At 36.9% G+C, this 20,968-nt stretch overlaps 1 protein-coding gene across 4 annotated transcripts in view; it reads left to right on the top strand.

The window, feature by feature from the left end:
• Nucleotides 1-20,968, top strand: part of PDE5A (phosphodiesterase 5A) — a 134,848-nt gene that overhangs the window by 13,314 nt on the left and 100,566 nt on the right. For all 4 annotated transcript variants that reach the window (XM_081246085.1, XM_081246082.1, XM_081246084.1 and 1 more), the window contains exons 2-3: nt 6,644-7,232; nt 18,222-18,311. In XM_081246085.1, coding sequence (XP_081102211.1) covers nt 6,648-7,232; nt 18,222-18,311 — 675 coding nt within the window. In that variant the 5' untranslated portion in view covers nt 6,644-6,647. The remainder of the gene's footprint in view (nt 1-6,643; nt 7,233-18,221; nt 18,312-20,968) is intronic.

Genomic DNA, 20,968 nt, shown 5'->3' with positions numbered 1-20,968 from the left:
CCTGTGTGGTGAGTGAAGCAGTAAGAAGTCTTTCCCCTGTTTGAAAATGGGAAAGGAGATGAGGGGCAAAAGGAGGTGACAGGGGTTGACCAAACTAATAATCACCACCTACTGGCCTATTGATAACGTGAGAAGTTGTGGGAGTCTTCATGACCTGTTCATACAGCTGACCATTTTTATAATGAAGGACTTGTACTCTGGAGAAAACGACCTCCAGAGAAGTTGTGATTGGTTCAGCCTCACATCTGTGTATTCTTATAGTTGGAACTAGAGTTGTTTCCTGATGGCCAGTTTGGTATTCTTGACTTTATACTCTGCTGAAGACAGTCAGCACCTTGCACTTCATGAAGAAGGTAGAACAGGCAGTATTTCACCTATTATGTAGAGGATGAAATTGAAACTCAGAAGAAGAAAATTGTTTGCCACTGGTCACAAATCCCATTGGCAGCAAATGCTAGAATAATGATTGGAATTTTGGATTTATGGCTGAAAAACACAACTTCTCGGGGTGCTTTGTAAGTCCCAAGAATTTTTAGCAATTAGTCAACCTCCCTTTTATAAGTAGATTGCAGTTTGTATTTTTCTCTATTAAATATATGGTATGGTTTGGACAGTAAAATGAAAAGGCTTGATTTAAGAATTTTATGCCACAAATTATTAATCCAAGAGCTTTCAAAAGGTTCAGTTATCATACACAGGATCACAGTGTGGTACACAGGATCCTTTGTGCTCTTTCGATGATAAAATTAGTATTAGTGGTTTGATAGCCTGGAGCTCAGTAGTATGCTCCATAGAACCTACCTTTTCTTTGTTGTCTATCTGCCAATAATTTCAGTTGGGAAAAACAGAATATTGAACGACTAGTGTGGCCAGCTAAAATACAGGACACTTATAAAATAAGGACTACTTATATTAAAAAATTATTCATTGTTTATCTGAAACTCAGTTTTAACTGGGTATCCAGTATTTTTATTCGCTAAATCTAGCAGCCCTGAGAATTACTCTTCTCTTGAACACGTTTATTATACATCTTTTCAGTGCATCACTTCAGGTTTATAAACCATGACCTGTTTTCAGAGAAACATAGGCATGGGATTCAGTTAGATATTTTTCAGGACACAGTCCTTAAGAACATTTGTTCTCTGAGTCCCTTGGGGCAGTGTTTTTACCTCAGTGGTTTTTACGATCTGGATGGAAAGAATTAAGTTAGAGAATGTGTATTGTAAGTGATTTTATTCTCTCTATGCCTTGTGTGTTTAAATTTGATTGTTGACTCTTTCAGAGGCAGCTAGACATTATGAAGTATCTTCATGACAAACATTGATGTTCTGGGAACTTTTATAGTCTTACAGGCTGTAAGACTTGGAATAGGAGACCTAGATTTGATTCCTGATTTTGCTGCCAGCTAGCAGAATGTATTTGGTTCAGCCATTTAATTTAGCTGCATAATTGAGAAAGTAGGATTGTTAGTGCCTGCCTCACCAGGTTTGAATAAAATGGTGCTTTTTTTCCTTCCAGTATCACTCATGTAAATACTTTTCAAAATCTCATAGACTCAAGGAAGAGAAAGAAGGGAAAATAGAGATCCTGTCTCAGGCCATAGAAGTGATTTGCTCCAGTCAGAGCTACCAGCCAGGTTTCTTGAATCTCATCTGGTATATTTACCCTCGTATTTGACACGTTCATCTTTCCATCTTTCTTCATTCACATGCAGTTACGTATAACTTCATATGACAGTGAATTCAGTACGTGTATAAATTCACTTCTGGACACAATGTAAGCTTCAGTTTAGGGAGGGGAGGTCTGGGCTCGCTCACTCCTGGATCCCTGGTGCCCAGCCTAGTTAGCGCCTGGCACTCTCAAGGACCTTCATGAGAATAATCCATTCTAGAGAAAAAAGACACTTAAAAGTGAATCCAGTTAAAACCGAAAAATATCAGTGAAAAGGTTTTGATTGGAACTTTATCTTGAAAAATGGAACCACAGGTTATGAAAGTAAATTTACCTTATTTTGGACTTAGTAAAATTTAGATTATAATGAAAACTCTAAGCTAATTTGTAAAATACACAATTTTCTGGCAAGACTATGCCATTTACCAATATCTTTACTTCTTATTTGACATTTGCAGCAGGATCATAAAGAGAGTCTTTTTCCCCAAATATAGGTTTTTAAAATTAATATTTGAAGATGTCATCAGTTTTTCCAGCAGCCCTTCTTAATCTAGAATGCAGTTATTTGAATAGAATTCTCTTTTCAGGTATTTTTTATGTCATGATCCATGCTGTTTTTTAATTTTTTGATTGTTAGCAGTTTTTTTATTGAGCTTAACTCTTAATTATCAGTGACTTTATGTAATATTAGAATAGTTCTCCAACATCACTTTGGTTTACTGCTAGAAATTCTGTATCTTACATAAGAGTTTAAATTTCAGTTTGCAGGTGATTTGTATTTGCAGAGATTGAAGTATTAAAAAACAATCAACAGGAGATGATAGATATTAGTCTTAGGAAGGACGGCCACTTCATACAGCCACATAGGTCATGCGCTGCAAAACGTCAAGGGATGCCTGAAGGGAGAGAGGTGTGAGAGATGATTTAATTTTATTTACGGTTGGTTTATAAGTGATTGTTTTGACGTTATAACATATGTTTTCCATACACAGGGATATATCTACAGGGACTCAGATAATCAATAATGTGGTCATGAGAAAACCCTTTCCCCCATGACTGGTGATTAATAAAAATTGTTGATTGAATCACTGAATATACCAGGTCTACTGTTCCTGTGTCATTTAATACTGAGTTCATCTCTCCAAGAGAGTATCTAGAAATACAACACTTGTGAGACTATGAAATATAATAATACAAAACACCTAATGAAGAATTTTTGGACACTGGCTCTGTTTAAGACATATATTAGGCCCTACAGGATATATGAGGGTAAATTAGCCATGGTCAGTTATGAGGCTTACATCCAAGGGGTGATGAACATTAATAGCTAAAACACAATGTTGATTTTCTATAACAAATATATCAGCATTCACATTTTCAAAAGACTGTTGTCCCTTTTAATGCAGGTGATTTAGGAGTCTTCATTTATTTATTCATTCACTTCACTCAAATATTTATCAAGGACTTAGTATGTGGCCGGTGTTTCCTAAGTACAGGAATGCAGTCATGAAGAAGACGGACAAGTATGAAATTTACATCTCATCGGAGGAGGCAATAAACCAACAGATTAATAAACCAGAAGAATAGATGATAGTAAGAATACAGATAGCGTAGGGGGAGAACATAACGTGTCGGCGCCACCTGAGGTGGAGTGATCAGGGAAGACCTGTCTTCACAGGAGATGAGGAGGCTGTGGTCAACCAGGTGCAGGTGAGGAGAGCTTTCCAGACTGGGAGCAGCCTGACGTACTTAAGGAGCATCAGGGAGGCATGGGTGAGAGGGACTATGGTAAGGGATTGAAAGAGTTTGAGTTTTATTCTCAATTCAGTGAGAAGCCAAGGAGGGTAGTTAAGATGTTAAGGTTTACTTTGTTTGAAGATTACTCTGGCTACTGTGTGGAGAGTGGATTGAAGGGAGGCTAGTATAATATCAGAGAGACCAGTTAAGGGGCCGTGGCCACAGTCCGAGGTGAGAGATGGTGGGGTTTGGACCAGGGAAGTGGTATAAGAGATAGAAATGAGCAGATTGGACTATAGGGTTTTAGAAGTCAAGGTGACAGGACTTGGCTCCTGGATTAGAAGAGAGAGTCGAAGGAAACAGAAATCCAGAATAATTACTAGATGTTTGGTTGAGTAACTAGGGAGATGATGGTGCTACTTACTAATATGAAGAAACCTGGCAGGGAGTGAGGCTGGTGCAAGATGAAGGATGGGGCATTAGGAATTCTGATTTCATCATGTTAAGGTGTCTGTTTAGACATTCACATGGAGCTGTCAAGTAGGTGGTTGGATTAAAAAGTTGATCACCATTTTCCGATGAGAAGGTAAGAAATAAGACGAGGCTGTGTTTCAGGTTTGTAACTGAAGTAGTTAAAATGCCTCTTTTTATTTATATTGATTTGAGAATTTAAGTTGCATGTACATATTTTTAAATCACATGATATGTTAATTTAAATGTATCGCTTTTTTTCTGTCTTAAATTTTACAAAACAGTTTATTCAAATGCTTCCTGTACATTTTTCACGTGCGTGTCTGACATCAGTGTCTTTGGCACTACTACTGTGATTTTGGAGGTTATGTAAGCATTCCCCAAAGTATGTTCCCCTCATTTCTATCGAAGTTTTTGAGATACAGCATTATTTTAATATCAATGTATGTTCTCATCACTGGAAATTTTGTCTCAAGCCATGGCATGCATTTATAAAACATTAGGCAATTATATTTTAAAAGACTCTGTGCTAGAGGTATACACCAGAGATCTGTACAATATATTTACTGCATTGCTTTTTAAAAAACTTTTGTTTATTATTATTATTATTTTGGCCGTGGTGCATGGCATGCAGGATCTTAGTTCCCTGACCAGGGATCACACCCGTGCCCCTGGCAGTGGGGATGCAGAGTCTTGACCACTGGGCCCCCAGGGAAGTCCCTACATAGGTTTTTAAAGCGAGCTTTAAAATTTATAACTATATCTAACACTTGGAATTATGAAGTAATCCTGATAATATCTGTGTCATCTTTTTCTGACCCATTTCATTCTAGACCGGTGCCATTTCAGGGTAATATATATTTACCAAACAATAGAGTGTTGTTCAAACTAAAATAATTAAGGGAACATTCTGTAAGTGAAAGACTTAGTAGAGACTCTGAAAAAAGGCTAACTCTTCTTTCCCCCTTCTGGATCTTCTTTTTTCACTTAATAAATTGTGGTGATTATTCATATCAGGATCCATGACCATTTTTAAATCTTTGTCTAGTGTTACATTTATAAACGTGCCATGATGTGTTTTCCAGGCTTCTGTTTGTGGTATTAGGTTTCTTCTTATCTTTGCTGTAACAAACAGTACCACAGTAAATAAATACCCTGGTACTTCCTTTGTCACATGTGTAAAATCTGTGGAACAAAGGATAAATGCATTTTACAACTTGTTAGATGTTGCCTACTTGCCCTCTGAAGAGGTGTTATCAATTTCTGCTGCATCCAAAAGGATGAGAGAGTTTCTGTATCCCTACACTCTCCAAAATAGTATGCTGTCAGACTTTTTTATCCTGGCTCTTTGGTGAAAATAATCAGTAAGTCATTTGTAGAGCGGAGATTGCATTGCTCTTATAGGCCAGTTCTCTTAAATATCCTCAGTGGTAGCAAGTTTTTGTCTTTTGAAAGTAAATTTGAGTTTTGGAAAAAGTCAAGTCTAATGCATAAGATATATATGAAGTTAGCCATTACTCTAGGTTTTTTGCGGTTTTATTTGCTTGTTTTGAGAGGAAGGCTCAGTGAAAAAGAAGATCTAACTTTCAGATAAAACTAATATTCTTATATGGCTTATGAAATTTTTTAGAAGTTAGTTTCAAAAGAAGAGTTCCAAAAATGTCTAAAGTAATGGCACCATCAATTGGCATAAGATTACAGCTGCCCAAGAGGAATTATTTCAATTGAACAACAATCATTTGGATATATATGATCCGGTATGTTTGTTTAAAAAAATCACCCACTGTGAAGGCTTTATCTCAGACAGGTTTCTTCATGGATGGCACATTAACAACATAAATAATTTAAGTTTTCTTGTACTGAATTTTTTATACTAGTTATGCTTACTTTTTTGTTTTCCTCCTTTATACAAGGAATAGATAATCTAGAAGAAGAGATCATTTTTACCATTATCTGAACAAACATTATCAGGATGATATTAATGGAAATCTACAATCTTTTTACTACATACCAGATCAAATTGCTTATATTTTTCATTTCCCTTTCTAAATCTAATGTATATATAGCAATATAGATAACAGTTATCTAAAATTAAGCATATTAGCTAGCCAAATTCAGATAAATTTTTTAAAATATTTAACTTCAGAACAAGTTGTGTGTTTTAAATAGCAAATTAATTTCCGTATCTATGTCTTCCTAAGACTATTGTTAAATTTAGTGTCTTTTACTTTAATACAAATTGATTTTGAGAGGAGCAGACTTGACACTTGATGTATGGTAGATCAGATATCTGAAAATACATGTATATAGGAGTCAGGCTTTATCAAAGTGTTCATTGAAGCAACTGTCCTCTACAGATTTTTTTTTTTTTTTTTTTTTTTTTTGCGTTACATGGGCCTCTCACTGTTGTGGCCTCTCCCGTTGCGGAGCACAGGCTCCGGACGCACAGGCTCAACAGCCATGGCTCACGGGCCCAGCCGCTCCGCGGCATGTGGGATCTTCCCAGACCGGGGCACGAACCCGTGTCCCCTGCATCGGCAGGCGGACTCTCAACCACTGCGCCACCAGGGAAGCCCTCCTCTACAGATTTTCAGAATAAAACTGTCTTAAATAAACCATCTTGTTTTTATTTTCTATGACAGATTGAACCATTACTGCCTCAGTTTACCATGAGAGGATTTTTAGAAGCTTTCAGGGGTAGCGATATTTAAGGAGGGGTGTTCTTCCTTAAGTATTTACTGTGTCTACATGTTCTTTTCTGCAGAGAAATGGTCAATGCATGGTTTGCTGAGAGAGTTCACACCATCCCTGTGTGCAAAGAAGGCATCAGAGGCCACGTGGAGTCTTGCTCTTGCCCCTCGCAGCAGAGTCCCCGTGCAGAGAGCAGTGCCCCTGGAACACCAACCAGGAAAATCTCTGCCTCTGAATTTGATCGACCTCTTAGACCCATCGTTGTCAAGGATTCTGAGGGAACTGTGAGCTTCCTCTCTGACTCAGAAAAGAAGAAACAGATGCCTCTAACCTCCCCACGGTTTGATAATGATGAAGGGGACCAGTGCTCGAGACTCTTGGAATTAGTGAAAGATATTTCTAGCCACTTGGATGTCGCAGCCTTATGTCACAAAATTTTCTTGCATATCCATGGCCTCATCTCCGCTGACCGCTATTCCCTGTTCCTCGTCTGTGAGGACAGCGCCAACGACAAGTTTCTTATTAGCCGCCTCTTTGACGTTGCAGAAGGTTCAACACTGGAAGAAGCTTCAAATAACTGTATCCGCTTAGAGTGGAATAAAGGCATCGTGGGACACGTGGCAGCTCTTGGTGAGCCCTTGAACATCAAAGATGCATATGAGGTAAATAAGAAACTGTTGGAACAGAGGCGGGGTGAGGGGTGGAACATAGGTGGGGCATTGGACAGCTACTGTGAATCGTGGGGATATTTGACACTGAGATGTAATAATGTGTGTACTTATATAAAATGGGAACATATGGCAAGAACTTTCCCATCTTTTAAATGTCAGAGTTTCTTCGCTAACGTCTGGGTCAAGGATAGAGGCCCGAGAGGAGTCTTGTCCTGTTTTTCTCCTTAATGATAATTTAACATAGGTCATCTTATAGTTGTATTCTTTCATCTTTTTACCTGATCACTCTACATATCCCCTATCTATGTTATCTCCATGTGAACTTCTGGGAATTTACTGATATTCTAAAATGATAGGTCCAAAAGCCATCAGAAAACCAAACCCACAGTCTTTTTAAATTCATTCGTTCAGTTAATCATATTCATTCATTTGAACTCCCATTGACAGCAAAGTCTGATTTTCTTTATTTCCACTCTTTCATTTGTTTTATTAAGCAAAGAAATTTACAGATAGCTTCAAAAAATGGAAAATTTTGCCCTACAGTATTTCGGTGGAAAGATTTGATATTTCTTCCAGTTTTGCTTCAGTTATGGAATTAAAGATTACACTATATGATTCTTGAAATTTCCCATTTAAAATTAATCTTTTATTACTAGAAATAGAGGTTTTAAACAAAGCATCTTAATTGAATGACACTTAGTATGTTTATGAATTATGTTCTAGCTACTTATCACGTGGTACACTATGAAGGTTCCATAGTAATACTAGCTTGAGGCTCCTCTGTGTAAGTTGAGGGGTCATAGATGTTTTAGTCACCCCTGTATTCCTGATGCCTAAGACAGTGCCTGGAACATAGGTAAGTCTTAATAAATAGTGATTGGGAGAAAATTATAGTAGATGAGATAAATAAGTAGAATGGAAAGCAGGTCATAATAGATCCAGGGAAAATGTGTTAGGTCCAGGGAAGCAGGAGATCACATATAATTGGGGAGATGGAGAGAGGTTTCTTTGAGGAAGCAGTGATTGATGTGGACCCTGGAAGATGGGTGAGATTGGAGTAGATTGAGTTGTGTGCATAGTGAGATCCAGATGTAAAGAGAAGTTTGCAGAAGAGACAGGAAGTTGGACCGTGTGGTGCTCGTATGGAAGTGTGTGGGTGATAGTTGAGGAGCTGCTGGAGATTACTGGGGTCTTGAATGCCAAGCTGAGGAGTATATGTTTGATTCAGAGCTATGAGCAATAACTGGAGATGGTTTGAAAGGGGAACTGGCATGATTCAGACTGTGATTTAGAAAGATGAATAATATGGTGGTCATAAAATGAATTGGGGAAAAATACTGGAAACTGGGAGGATAGGTTATTTTAATAGTCTGAGGAAGTAAGGACCTGAACCAGGGCACTGGCCTTCAGGACCAAAAGGAGGGAATGGATTAGCGATGAAGAAGCTGCATCTGCTAGACTTGGCAGCTAATAGGAGATGGAAGTGAGGAGAAAAGAGGAGTTGGAGAAGACTCCGGTTTTGAAGTTGGTTGAATAAATAATGGTAACTGGTGGGGAATACTGAGGGCAGGGATCTGGGGAGAGACGTGATAGTTCGGATAGATTAGATCCTGAGATAGGTTTCAGAATCCACCCTATACCAGCAGTCTTTTCCATTTTGATTCTTCACGGAGCTATCTCCATGACCTCTTTGAGCTCTGTGAGTAACATCACACCATGGCAGACTCCAAGAGGGGTATTAAGGACACAGCTGCAGAATCGCTGCCAAGTTTGCAGAATTCCCTTCCTGTCTTAGGTGACAGCTGGGTTTCCGCTTTTCAATGGCACTATAGTCCCAAGTACAGTAGGACCATAAATATGCTTCAGCTTTGCTGAGAAAGCCTTCATTTGTCTGCATGGTCCTAAGTTTCTCCAGCCCTGAGGATTTCTTCATTTATATACAATTTATTTAATCTGTTTACCATCTTTAGAGTTTTTATGGTGTGATTTTTGTCTTGCAGTTAGTAATAATTTAATTCTTGTACTGCCATCTGAAATAGGCCCAGTGTCCTTGATTTGCAGTGACTCCAGGGTGAAGCCTCTTAGCCTGTGGGTTTCTCATGTTGGTGCTTCACCCTTGACACCCTTGATCTGTGTTTATAGAGGCCTTGCAGAAGTTATTCCTGTACCAGGAATTTCATTACAAGTTGTGGGATTGATCTGTGACATAATCTACATTGGTATTAACAGTGTAAGTCAGTTGGCTAATGGCTAATTCATTACTCAGCCCACTCATAGCTTGAATAGTCAAAATACTGTCTCATAGCCTTTTGTGAAAATAATCAGAATATCAAAGTGTATTCTGTTTTCTGAGTCCTACTTCTTTAAATATGTGTCTGTAAAAATGACACATTTCTTTAGCTTATGTGACCATAGAACACTTAAAAGTTATAATGTAGCAGTAGAAAACCAAGAAGTGGCCATGAAATAGAGTAGTGCTCAGATTGAAGCTAAGAATAAAATAATAGTCTCCTAGATAGATGAATTGTAAGAAATGGTCAACATTTGATTCACTTTTTAAAACTTTGTAACAGAATGATATAAACTTGGGGATTCAACTGTTTTATTACTAATAAAATAACACATTCATATTTTAAGATATAAGACAAGATCGACAACTTAGATGAGTGAGTCTCAATTAGATCACATACCAGTGATGTTCAATCACACATCATCTCCTCCTTCACAGCCTATCATTCATGCAACTTTCTTGAATATGACAGAGCATTTCATAATAATAAAATATTAACACAATAATCAGAGCAACTGTATAAAAGTGTTGGCATTATCCTCATATATAAAAACTAGATATCATCCAGTATCTAGATTGGACTGTGTATTAGTCAGTGTTCTTCAGAGAAACAGAACCAGCTGGATAAATAGAGATAAATAAGAAGTGATTTACTGTAGGAATTAGCCACTTGGATATGGAGGCCTAGAAGTTCCACAGTCTGCCTGCCATCTGCAAGCTGGAGAATCAGGAAAGTTGATGGTATAATTCAGAGTCTGAAGGCCTAAGAATTAGGGGGACCAATGGTATAACTCTGGTCTGTGTCTGAGGCCAAAAGCTTTAGAACCAGGAGCTCTGATAGACAGCAGGAGGGCAAGAGAAGATGGATGTCTTAGAGAGCAAATTTGTCCTTCCTCTGCCTTTTTTGTTCTATTCAGGTACTCAAGGGATTGGCTGATGCCCACTGGCATTGATGAAGATCTTCTTTACTCATTCTACTGATTCAAATGTTCATCTCTTCTGGAGACATCCTCACAGGCACACTTGGAAGTAATGTTTTATCAGCTATTTGGGCATCCCTTAGCCTAGTCAAGTTGACATATAAAATTAACCATCACAGATTGCCTGAACCCCTGGTTCCATGTCTTATGGAAGCCTTAAGACTCCACAAGATTTCCTATATCAAAGGATTTCTGTTGTCTACACAACCCTCTTTTTCCTAAGTCAACTGGAATGCAAACTTGGGCTCTTCTCCTGTTTCCATGGGACAGCCTCTCCATGGATACTATGATTTCTAGGGAGAAAACTTGGAGGATCTTAGGGAAGGGTCACATTGTCACTCATGTGACCTTCACCGTGGAGCTGCTACTCCTCCCACTCGCACTTCATTCCTTCCTTTTCAGTCCTTTTCCAGGTAAATAAATCTTCACCATCTCTCATCCTGCTGGTCTCACTTGCTGCTCAAGTGAATTTCTGGTGAATACAATTATTTCCAAAATGAATTTCAGAGGAAAGAGATAACAATAGCAACTGTTCTAATTTTGATAAATTCTTTAGTTTTGATAAATTATTAAATTTGATAATTTTGTCATGGTGTAATTGTGCCCCAGGGAACACAGTTTGGGAACTGCTATATCTTTGTTCAATGTTCTAATAATCTCTAGGTATTCCACTTTGTGGAAGAAAACCAGTGCATATAATTTGGCAAGTCTACTGTGTTATTTCCTTTTTGTTTCCTGTTATTTTTATTATTTATTTATTTATTTTTTTAAATTCATGCATGTTTTATTTTTTTATTTTATATTTTTAAAATTATGTCTTACCTTATTACTAATATTATTTAAATTTTATAAAATTTTTCTCGAATTTTCTTCAGATATATTCCTATATTTTACATTTATTTTATTTTATTTTATTTTATTTTATTTTATTTTTGCTTTATAACAAATTTAATCAGTTATACATATACGTATGTTCCCATATCCCCTCCCTTTTTGTTTTTATTTTTATACCATTTCAAGCTTAAAGAAAAGTTGCAAGACCAGCATCAGAAACTTGTGTATACCCTTTACCCAGATTCTCCAATTGTTTATATTTTGCCCCATTTGCTTTATTATTTCCTTTTCCTATATATAATACATATAAGTAATATATGCATATTATTTTTTTCTGAACCATTTGGAGACATTTTTACTAAATATTTCAGTGTATAGTTTATAACAAGAATATTCTCTTACACAATTGTGATACATTTATCAAAATCTGGAAATTTTATGATACAGTACTATTATCAAGCATTCCATAGTCAAATTTGGTCAGTTGTTCCATGAATGTCCTTTATAGTTATTTTTTTCACTCTGATCAAGGCTGTAATTCAGGATTACATATTGCACATACTTGTCCTATCTCTTTGGTCTCCATTAAATCTGGAATAGTTTCTCAGTGTTTCTTTATCTTTCTTTACATGTAGTTTGGAAGAATACAGGCCAGTTATATTGTAGAATGTTTTTCTTGAATTGATTCAAGTCAGGCAGTTTTGGCAGGAATATGACAGATGTTGATCTTGAGACCTAGTTTGGTTTTACAAACAGCAATCAATTCTTTACTTCTCCTACACCAGCTGGGGTGTCCTACAATCCAGCTCAATTCTGACACTAGCTCCTGGAGTTCGTGCAGACCCCACAGGTTAAGGACTCAGTCCCACAGTGCCGTCCCCACTTCAGATACCAGCCCTAAATAGGTTACCCAGGCTAGCCACACTTATGTCTGGCTAACTCCAAATTCCAGGGTTCCCTGCTAAGGTTTAATAATGTCCTAAAATGACTCAGAACTCAGGAAAACACTAAAACACTACTTAAAATTACAGTTTTATTATAGAGGATGCAATTCAGAAATAGCCAAATAGAAGAGGTGCATAGGGCAAGGAGCGAGACGGGGGGGACACAAAACTTCCATGCCCTCTCGGCGGGGGCCGGGGAAGGGAGAGGTGCACCACCATCCCAGCACACGGTTATCTCCACCAACCCAAAAGTTCCCTCAGATCTGATGGCACGGTTGATTAAATCATTGGCCACTGGTGATTGAACTCAAGCTTCAGCCCCCTCTCTCCTATCCAGATGTCAGTGGTGGGGCTGAAAGTTCTAATCCTCTAATCACTTGGCAGCCAGCCCCCATCCTGAAGCTATTTGAGGCCACCCCCCACCCCCCCCACCCCACCCCCAGCCCCGTGAGTCTTCTCATTAGCATGAATTCAGGTATGGTTGTAAGGAGCTTGTTATGAATATAAAAAGAGTCTCCTATCACTCAGGAAATTCCAAGGCTTTGAGGAGCTCTATGCTAAACCAATATATTTTTTATTATACCACAGACCTTCTTAGCATACGTTACCAGGTAGCATATGATGTTACTTCACCCCAGTACTGATTATGTTAAATTTGATAACTTGGTTAAAGCGGTATCCACTAGGTTTTTCCACTATAAAGTTATAATTTTCCCATTGTAATTAAGTATCTTAAGAGGAGATATTTTGATATTATGTAGATATTCTATTCCTCATCAGCACCTTTACTAGTTTTGTCATCCACTGATTTTCCAACTTCATAATGCCTTCTATATATATTAGTTGGCATTCCAATGTAAAGAAGAGCTTTGCCTTCTTTATTCATTCATTATTTATTTATTTCTATCATTATGGACATTTTTATTTTGTTTAATGAGTTATGCTCTGTTACTATCTTTATTTATTCAAATTCTCAGATTATATCAGATTTACCGGCTCCTATGTCTTTTTGTTATGTCCCCATCACTCTTGGCATTTTCTTGCTTTCTAGGGGAGCTGAAAGTTTTAACTGCTTAACAAGATGTTCCAGACTCATCTTTTACTTTCCCTGCCCTAGCCCTATGATCATTCTTTTTCCCAAGGAGCCCTGGTTCCTTTCAGTGGAGGGGATGGTATTTAGAAACCAGGATCTAGGCAGTAGGTGTGCTCACTGCTGCTAGTTTATCAGCAGACAGAGCTAGAAAAAAAATATACACAGACACACATACACTTATATTTTACTTATTCCTATATCTAACTACTCACTATATGATAAACAGTGAATTCTTACCTCCAACTTCAATCTAACACCTCAAGGTATATTTTTTCTTCCTCTTTTCTTAATATATATAATATAATATTACATATATTATATATGTAATATATATATGTTCTTTATCAGATTCTTTTCTCTTATAGGTTATTAGAAAATATTGAATATAGTTCCCTGTGCTACACAGCAGGTCCTTGTTGATTATATATTTTATATATAGTAATGTGTATATGTTAAACCCAAACTCCTAATTTATTACCCTCCCTTTTCCGTAAGTTTGTTTTCTATGTCTGAGGGACTGTTTCTGTCTTGTAAATAAGTTCATTTATGTCTTTTTTTTTCTTTTTTAGATTCTACACATAAGTGATATCATATAATATTTGTCTTTCTATGTCTGGCTTACTTCACCTAGTATGGTAATCTCTAGGTCCATCCGTGTTGCTGCAATTGACATTATTTCATTCTTTTTTATGGCTGAGTAATATTCCATAATACACACACACACACACACACACACACACACACACACACACACATAACAAATCTCCGACAAAAGAGGCAAGAATATACAATGGATAAAAGACAGTCTCTTCAGTAAGTGGTGCTGGGGGCTTCCCTGGTGGTGCAGTGGTTGAGAGTCCGCCTGCTGATGCAGGGGACGTGGGTTCGTGCCCCGGTCCGGGAAGATCCCACATGCCGTGGAGCAGCTGGGCCCGTGAGCCATGGCCGCTGAACCTGTGCATCCGGAGCCTGTGCCCCACAACAGGAGAGGCCACGACAGTGAGAGGCCCGCGTACCGCAAAAAAATAAAAAATAAAAAATAAGTGGTGCTGGGAAAACTGAACAGCTACATGTAAAAGAATGAAATCAGAACATTCTCTAAGACCATACACAAAAAGAAACTCAAAATGGATTAAAGACCTAAATGTAAGACCGGATACTATAAAACTCCTAGAGGAAAACATAGGCAGTACACTCGTTGACATAAATCATAGCAATATCTTTGTGGATTCGTTTCCTTATTCTTCATATATTTGTGCATGTGCTCAAGCCATGTTCCAAGCTCTTTACTCCTTTCTGTAGAATCTCTTATCTTTCTCTTCAAGGTGAAGAACTCTCATTAACATTTCTTTAGTACTGGTCTGGTGGTGATGAATTCTCTGATTTCGTTTATCTGAAAATGGCTTTATTTTGCCTGTAATCTTGAAAGATATTTTCACTGTCTAGACGATTCTCAGTTAATAGTAGTTTTCTTTCAACATTTAAATTTCTGGTTTTCATTTTTCTTATGAGAAGTCAGCTCGGCTTCAGTTTTCACCTTATATGTTTCATAGTATATATCATTTTCACACTGTGTATATATTTAAGGTTTTCACTAACTTTGGGAAATTTTTGGTCATGTGTTTAAATATTTTTTCTGCTCCATTCTCTTCTCTTTGGACTCCAGTTGTATATATGTTAGACTATTTGATGTTGTCCCACAGAACATTGAGGCTCTGTTAACTTTTTACAGGTTTTTTTTTTTGTCCTCTCAGTCCTTTTGATTGGATACTTTCTGTGGTCTGTCTTCAGGTTCACTTACCCTTCCATTGTTTCCAATCTGCTATTAAATCCATCAGTGAACTCTTCGTTTTAGACTTTGTACTTTTCAGTTCTAGAATTTCCATTTGGCTTTTTAAAAATACTTTTTCTTTCTGCAGAGATTTCCATCTGTTCATTATTACCATATTTTCTCTTCAGTCCTTAAATACATTTATAATAGCTGCTTCAAGGTCCCTGTTTGTTAATTCCAACATCTGAATCATCTTGGGGTCATTTTCTATTGACTGCTTTTTTTCTTCACTGTGGGTTTCAATTTCCTGTTTCTTCACATGCGTTGTGATTTTTTTATTGTATGCTGGACATTGCGAATGTTTTGTTGCAGGGCATTTGGATTATATCAACTTCCTTTAAAACAGAGCTGACCTTTGTTCTTGTAGACAGTGGAGTTACTGGAAGTTCCTTTCGGTCCTGTCAGGTTTGGTGTTATTATTTGTTAGGATGGATCTACTTTAGTTTTAAATTTAGTCTTAGGGAAGGCTGCTCAGGTCCTTACCCCCCAAGGAGGGGCCTTTCTGTGTCTCAACTGAATGCCTGAGGTGCCTAGTGAGGTATCCCTTCTGGTGGGTAGAACCCCAGTGTCTTCAAACATTTTTATAATTGGTTATCACCATTCACTTTCAGCCTTCAACAGGTAGTCTTTGCTAGGTCTCTTAGAGTCTTGCCAAATACATGTCTGTGAAGTGACGAGCCACTCACTCTTCTGCCACTCCTCCTTTACACCCCTAACCCCACCCAAAGCACAGCCTCTCTTATCAGGTACTTTGCCGTGCACATACCAGCCACTTTAGAAGCCCTGAATTCAGTTCTATTTGGAACTGTTACTCTACTTGGATACCACCTGCCTGCCCCCAGGAGGAACCGAATTATTGCAAGGCAATCATGTGTATTGCCTTCTTCACTGTGTGTAGTTTAGTTATCGCATGTATTTGGTCTAATCTTGTATTTTTCAGCAGGAGGGCAAGTCTGGTACTAGCTGTTTTAGTATGGGAGATGGATATCTAAGCTTTGTGGTTTTTTTACACTGTCATGTTCTCATAAACAGTGAAAGAAATAATCACAATAATAATGAAATAATAGTGCTCCATTTTTCTTGCAATGTTTACTGGACCTAGAGGGGTTAGAAGTTCTCTATGTGTTTATAGCCCCTGCACTGGGTACATTATTAAAGGAAAAATTCTTTGAGATGCCAAAATTCACTTAAAGTGATTTTGAAGTATACATTACTCCTACCTCCTTCAATGAAGAATGAAACCCAGGGCTGCTGTTTATTTTAAACTTCCAGTACGCACAAAAAAATTCTATGAAAGTGCTACTAATTTCAGACTCTTGCTTTGATTAGATAGTTGGGTTTAATCCTCTTTTTTATAAATTGGTCTTGTAATTCAGATATTCACTAACAAAATAATTGCTGAGGATGCATTTCTATTCATATTTTGATTATTAGCTTGTAGAATAATTCACTATATAAATTCATAATTTTTATCTTCTTTTAATTTGTCCGTATCAGTATCCTGTCTGCTTTCTTTAGATATCTTGCAATATAGTATGCTATTTAAGAACTGTTTTTTGGAAACATTGAGCCAAGGTTTTCTCTGTCTTTCAGTGTAACTTTGAGCGTGTTTGTAGAAGAACTAAAATGCAGTAGTGTATATTTATAATATAAAATATTTATATTGATTTTCTACCATTTTATAACTTTTCTTTTGAAATTGCCTTTAATGCCATGTTTGGTCCTCTTATGGGGAAAATTGGCCTCATTTCTGACCCTAGTTGATGGAATCTAGTGTAATCATTTACTTCATTCACAGCTTTGGCTTTGCATGACTTTAGACTAATTAAAAAAAAAAAAAAAAAGAAATGACCTTAAAAGATGAGGATTTTTCCAGTGTGACTGTTCTATATTTTCTGAAGGGAATTCCAAAAGCAGAGTTTTTATAACAATAATGCTATTATTAGGTTGAGCATGTAAGTTCCCAAGGCTATTGCTTTGAAGGGAACAATATTCATTCAGTTGTTTATGTTCTGGTATGTTTGCTTCCGTTCTAATTGTATCTCATATACTGGTCTGTGTCCATTTCCTTGAGTATGTTTTTCCTCCTACCTATAAGATTTGCTTTAAACTATAGTAAGCTAAAAGTGACCATGTTGGATAACTATGATATCATTTGTTAATGAATTCCTTCATTTGTTTAACAAATGTTTTTCAGTTCCTGTGCTAATCTTGGGAATACAGTGTGGTGAACCAAAAAAAGCCCCTCATAGAATTTACAGCCTACCTTTGATCTTCTCAATCTGGTTTAATGGAAAATAACCTGTATCTTTCTTTCTTTAACCCATATTTAGAACTTTTACACCTTTCAGCAGTCCTCTGTGATTATTGGATGTGGGAAGATGTACTTTGTAAAAAGGGAAAGAGATTCAAAAGATTGAGGAATTGTTTATAGTCTGATGAAGACCATGCAGTTTTATTATATACAAAAAGAAAGAAAAGATAAGATTTTAATTCTTATGAAACACCTGAGATAGAAATACAGAATACTGAGGAAATATATATATATATACACTCATTACGAGGGAAGTCAAGTCAGTATTGAAAAGGTCATTTTGGAGGTGGTGGGTTTTATAGGAAAAGTTTCAGACCAAAGATGCTTTTCTTTTTCAGAAGAATCAGTGCGATAGGAATAGGCAAATTGTATTATAGAGGAGGAGAGTTGCCACTTTTTCCTGAGTTTAAGTGAGGCTATCTAAATTGGTTAATATTTTGAATTTCTTTTGTTTCTTAACATTTGTTTACATCTGTATTTTTTCATAAATACTAGCTGCTAAAAAACCCTTAAATTTATCTTTGTCAAAGATGGTATGTACTTGTATGCTTTGATGCCTTTTACAATAATAAAATTGTCATTCAGAACAACAAGGTGAGTCGACGATTAGATTTCTCTAATCCTATAAATCAGAAAAATCAAATCAATCTTTGAACAGGTCAGTCACTAAATTGAATTTCTTCTTCCTTACTAGGATCCTCGGTTCAATGCAGAAGTTGACCAAATTACAGGCTACAAGACACAAAGTATTCTTTGTATGCCAATTAAGAATCATAGGGAAGAGGTAAGCCAATTTTCCATTTTATTCTAAAAGGTCATTTAGAAACATTTTTCTTTTTGAAAAAAATTTTTTACTTTGTACACTTATGAAATAATGCTATAGTGACAAGTTAACTATATAAAGTGCTTAAATGTTCTGCTTGATGTTTTTTATTTAGACTTTAGTAATAGGGTTGACTCCTGATACTTTACTTTGACTTAGAAATAAATTTTAGACATGTCATTTCTTTTTATTTAATAAATTTATGTATTTATTTATTTATGGCTGTGTTGGGTCTTAGTTGCTGTGCATGGGGTTTCTCTAGTTGCGTTGAATGGGGGCTACTCTTTGTTGCGGTGCATGGGCTTCTCAATGAGGTAGCTTCTCTTGTGGAGCATGGGTTCTAGGCTCGTGGGCTTCAGTAGTTGTGGCTCATGGGCTCTAGAGCGCAGGCTCAGTAGTTGTGGCACATGGGCTTAGTTGCTCCACGGCGTGTGGGATCTTCCTGGACCAGGGTTCAAACCCATGTCCCCTGCATTGGTAGGCAGATTCTTAACCACTGCACCACCAGGGAAGTCCCTAGACATGTCATTTCTTTACCCCTCTTTCCTGAGGACCTTACTGAATCCTAAGATGTATAATTGTGGTTGTAATCAATTTATTTCATGTTATATTTTACACATCTGAATAATGCTTATTTCATAAATGGTTATCCAATTGCAGTGGTAATCAGCTGATTTTTTTGTTCGGATTCAAAATGAGGTTTTGAAAAAATAGAAATTGTATATAACACCAAGCAAAATTTATTGTGAAATTGTAACAAGCAAATGAAAATAGGTTGGTTTATATTTCACCTAACTAGAAGGTTTGGATTCTGTAAGCACTGAATTCTCTCTTCATTTTACATTTATTTGAGAAAAAAAATAGTTAATCATCATTTAAACTGAATGCTTCAATTGAGTGTCCTCAGCCCTGTCTACACATTACAATCAACTGTGAGACTCTAAAATATTACCAATTAAATTAGAATCTCTAAGGGCAGGGTCTAGATACGGATACATTTTTAAAGATCCCCAAATAAATTCTAAAGTGTAACCAGGGTTGAAAATCATTTTCCTAAGTGAAAACAAATAGATTGAAAGAGCCTGTATTTGTGGGTCTTAACCTTGGCTGCACATTAGAATCACCTGGGGAGCATTTCGAAATTCTAATGCCCAGGTTTCACCTTAAATCAGAATCTCTGGTGTTGGGACCTAGGCATCAGTATTTCTTAAAGCTCCCAGGTGGTTATCATGTGGTGCTAAGGTTGAGAACCACTGCCAGGGATACAAGAAACACTTTGCTGGTTCTACTTGATTTATATTCAGATTCTGACATCTTTCCTCTCTGTCCTCCATCCAGTCCTTTACCAAGTCCCATCGATTTTTTTTTTCTGTTACTCTTTCTCATTTTGATCTCTTTCTTTTCATTCCTGCTGCCTGTACCATAATTCAGATCTTGAAGTAATGCCTGAACTTTTAAAATATTCTTGTAAGGGGTTTCTGTACTTTAAGTCAATTTCCCTTTAATCCACCCTGCATATGCCCTTGGGAATTTTCCTAAACCATGGTTTTCTAAATCAGTGCTTCTAAAACAATAATGTGCATATGAATCTTAAAATGCAGATTCTGAATTCAGTAGGTCTAGGTGAGACCTGAGTGAGATTCTTTTCTAACAAGCAACAAGTCGATGCTGATGCACCGGGTCTACAGATAATTTGATGAGCAGGATCCTAAATCAGTCACTTATCAGTAGTCTAAGATAAGTTCTCAGTGCCTTAGAGTTGCTACATGGTTTTTTAAGAGGGTAGTTACAGCCACAGTTACTAAAAATTCCTGCAGCTACAACATGCATATGAGATTAAATAATTAATTAGCTAATTAATTGTGAATGAATAAATAAAATTGAAAAGACCATGCATGGACCAGTGGTGTTCTTTCTTAAGCAGATTGCCAGATAAAGCAAATAAAAAGCATGTCTTATGCAATATTGGGGACATAGTTATACTAAAAAATTATTTGTTGTTCATCTAAAATTAAATTTGACTGGACATCCTATATTTTATCTGGCTGCCCTAGTTATAAACCAAGGATTATGATTGTGTGAGAATGTGCAACAAAATCACCAGGGTGAAGTAGGTGAAACTGCCCTTCTGTAAGAGAGCATCCTCTGGATACATGTGTATCTGTCTTTATGACTACCAGTGAGGATGATGTAAACTAAAACAACAATAACAAAAATCCCCACTGTATTGAGGTATAAATTACGTACCATAAAATTCACCCATTTTAAGTGTATAATTTGATGAGTTTTTGACAAATGCATGTACAGTCATGTAACCACCACTATAATCAAGATACAGAACATTTCTGTCCCCTCAGATGTTTCCCTTGTAGTTGACCTCCTCCTCCTCCCTCAACCCCCAGCCCCTGAGAATCACTGATCTGTTTTCTGTCACTATTGTTTTGCCTTTTCTAGAGTGTCATATAAATCATATAAGTGGAATCATACAGTATGTGTGTCTGGCTTCTTTCACTTAGCATAATGCTTGTGAGATTCATCCATGTTATTGCATGTCATTAGTGTGTTCCTTTTTATTGCTGAGTGATTATTCCATAGTATGGATGTGCCACAATTTGATT

This window comes from Mesoplodon bidens (assembly GCF_964165515.1).
Source record: "Mesoplodon bidens genome assembly, chromosome: 1".
Classification (NCBI taxonomy): Eukaryota; Metazoa; Chordata; class Mammalia; order Artiodactyla; family Ziphiidae; genus Mesoplodon; species Mesoplodon bidens.
The sequence above is the reverse complement of the archived record's forward strand: the minus strand, read 5'-3'. Positions and strand labels throughout refer to the sequence as shown.